The sequence below is a fragment of the Bactrocera latifrons genome, unplaced genomic scaffold (genome assembly GCF_001853355.1).
Source record: "Bactrocera latifrons isolate USDA-ARS-PBARC rearing strain unplaced genomic scaffold, ASM185335v1 scaffold_512, whole genome shotgun sequence".
NCBI classification, from domain to species: domain Eukaryota; kingdom Metazoa; phylum Arthropoda; class Insecta; order Diptera; family Tephritidae; genus Bactrocera; species Bactrocera latifrons.
Genome location: NW_017537171.1, coordinates 1 through 3,188, shown reverse-complemented (window position 1 = coordinate 3,188; position 3,188 = coordinate 1). Strand labels below are relative to the sequence as shown.

At 36.1% G+C, this 3,188-nt stretch overlaps 1 protein-coding gene across 1 annotated transcript in view; it reads left to right on the top strand.

The window, feature by feature from the left end:
• The window catches only part of LOC108973980 (neural cell adhesion molecule L1-like protein), a gene marked incomplete at both ends in the record, with an annotated part of 18,335 nt that extends 15,602 nt beyond the window's left edge, over positions 1 to 2,733 (top strand). Inside the window, one exon of the mRNA XM_018941547.1 lies at positions 2,552 to 2,733. Coding sequence (XP_018797092.1) covers positions 2,552 to 2,733 — 182 coding nt within the window. The remainder of the gene's footprint in view (positions 1 to 2,551) is intronic.
• Positions 2,734 to 3,188: the final 455 nt, after the last annotated feature.

Below are 3,188 nucleotides of genomic sequence, written 5' to 3'. Positions count from 1 at the left end.
TACTAAGCGATTTTTATTGAAAACTAATTTGCATCTGTCTCTTATACACATCTTATAAAATCCGCGCGCAGACATTCCCATTGAAATTTTTCTTTGATTTTCTTTTGAAAGCGCGATTTTTTGAATAAGTCATAAGCTCGATTTATGGTCTAATAACGGCACATAATGCATTGACATAATAATCGCTGCATAATAAAAATATATTATGCTATATAATAAGCAAATTAGTGGCTTTATAGAAATTAATTTTTAATCTCATTTCAATTTCATTTGATGTAGAAGAAAAAAATCGAATAAAAAATTATTTTTACGCAACAATTTTTTGTTATTTGGAAATTTGCGAAATGCGTGCAAAAACTGTAATAAATCAGTTGTCATCATTAAAATGGAATTTTAAGGAAAGTAATAATGTTTAAAAATTTTTGAAAAAATGTTTGAAAAAAAAAATTTTTTGTTATAATTTTTCATGTATGTATTAATTGGTTGTCAAATACTCGTATCTCCCTTCCGCTGTTTTGTTTTTTGAATTTCGCGGCTATGTATAAAGCGCTACAGAGCTCGTATCTGGCAATACTATACATCGTTGAAAGGTATTGGCATAGACGCATTTATAGACGTGTAAACATGGAGTTCACCAATGCCTGAATTTGCGCTATTTTAAAGTTTCCTTCGTTAAAGGCAAATCCGCTAGAGAAATGTTCTGTGAGATCAATTTAGTTTTGGGGGATGATACTCTATCATTTCGCACTGCGGGCGAATGGTTCCGAGGATGCAGAGCGGGTGAAAAGGGAACCAATGGCACAATGGATAAGCCAGCCGACGGAAGACCTGTGAAGTCGAATATCGATCAAATCATGAAAAACATCGAGTTAGAGCAGCATGTGGGATCTCGTTCCAGAAGATTGGATGATTAGTCACCAACCATTTTAAATCATYTGCAGAGGGCTGGATACACAAGAAAGCTTGATGTTTGGGTCCCACAYGATTTGACGCAAAAAACCTTCTGGACCGAATCAAGGCCTGCAATATGCTGCCGAAACGGAACGAACTCGACCCATTTTTCAATCGAATGGTGACTGGCGACAAAAAATGGATCACATACAACAATATCAAGCGAAAGCGGTCTTGGTCGAAGGCCGGTGAATCGYTCCAAACAGTGGCCAAGCCGGGATGGACGGCCAGAAAATTTTGTCTGTGTGTTTGATGGGCTTGGAAGGCAATCGTCCACTATGAGCTGCTCCCAAATGGTCAGACGCTTAATTCTACCATCTACTGCGAACAACTAGAAAGCTTGAAACAGGCGATCGACTAGAAGCATATAGAATTAGCCAACAGGAAGGGTGTAGTGTTTCACCAGGACAACGCGAGCCCACATACTTCGTAGATGACTCGTCAGAAGCTACGAGAGCTCGGATGGGAGGTTTTATCGCATCCACCATATAACCCGGATATAGCGCCAAGTCATTACCACCTTTTCCTGTCCATAGCGAACGCCCTTGTTGRTGTACAGTTGAACTCAAAGGGGTTTGTGAAAAGTGGCTGTCTGAGTTCTTCGCAATTAAGGAGGGGAGCTTCTACGAGCGGGTTATTATGAAGTTGCCGCCTAGATGGAAACAGATTATCGAACGAAACGGCGCATATTTGAACAAAAACCGATCACTATAACACTTTTTGTAAAAAAAGCAAAAGGAGACAACTGTAAACAAGAAATAAAATTAACTACGCTTGCAACGAAGCAATAATATCTTTCACAAATAGGTGCAAAAGATTTCTTAAAAGAATTTCATTCATACCGTTCAGTTTGTAATAACAGCTGTATGCTATAATGATCCGATCTGAACAATTTCTTAAGAATTGATTGCATTGCCTTGAAAAATAATTCATGTCAAATTTGTTGAAGATGTCTCAATAATTGAGAGAGTTCTCCATACAAGCGCTTGAATCCGATAATTCAATTTGTAGGATAGCTATATGCTATAGTGATTCGATCTCAACATATACTTCGGAGACTACGTCATTGCTTTGGAGAATAACCCACGCAAAATTTCTTGAAGATATCTCGCTAAATGAAAGAATTCTCCATACAAGCACTTGCTTCCGAACGTTTGGTTTGTTTGACAGCTGTATGTCATAGTTCGATATCGGCAGTTTCGAAAAATGAGCGGCTTCTCAGAGAAGAAAGACTTGTTCTAAATCTAACATGATATTTAAAAACTGAGGGACTGGTTCGCTTAAATGCACACAGACGCACATACAAGTAAGATTACCTCAACTCAGCTCATCATACGGATCTTTATAAATATATTTTACATTCTGGGTGTTAGAAACTTTGTTGCAAACTAAAGAAATCCTATTCAGTATATAAAAAATTTGCACGACCTATTAATTCTGACCGACATATACACACATATAATGCTTAATTTATGCCTCAACTCTCTTAAAAACTCGCAAAATTGTTTGTAATGCAAAGAAAACTCTCAAAAGCAGCAATTATGAATTACCTTACCAAGTAWGTTTAACAAAAGAATAAAAAATATTTTTTTTTTTTCAGAGTCGGCGAAAATGGACCTTGGGATCAAGTACCRCAAATTTTAACCAAATCAAATCAGACATCATATCAAGTCAACGCGCTAATACCCTTCACCGTTTATAGCTTTCGCTTGCTGGCGGTGAATAAGTTGGGTATAAGTGCACCGTCCAAGGAATCCTACTACATTGTCACATTGCGCGAGGGTGAGTACATTTATTTACTAAGCGATTTTTATTGAAAACTAATTTGCATTCAATGATTAGTATTGAATCTAGAAGTAAAGAACTGAAGCTGTGTACACTATAGAAACAAKAAATATCTATTTTGAGTATAGTACATTTTTAAAGTAATCTTAGGGTTTATGAATATGCCAAATTTTTATTTTTTATTTTTTTATTTTATAAAAGCTTACATAATAATACAATTATTATACAAACTAAGAAAATACGCAGCACTAGCATCATGGGCTATCGGCCGATTATGCCAAATTATTATGTAACAGTATTAAGGTTATCTAATTCGCAATATCAGACCTAAATGAAAAATTTCAGTTATAGGCATTCTATGATAGGCACGAATGAATCAACCAAATATTTGATMTCATTTTCTGATGTGATCGTATTCCATTAAAGTCATTCTGCGTGGACAGGAAAGAATG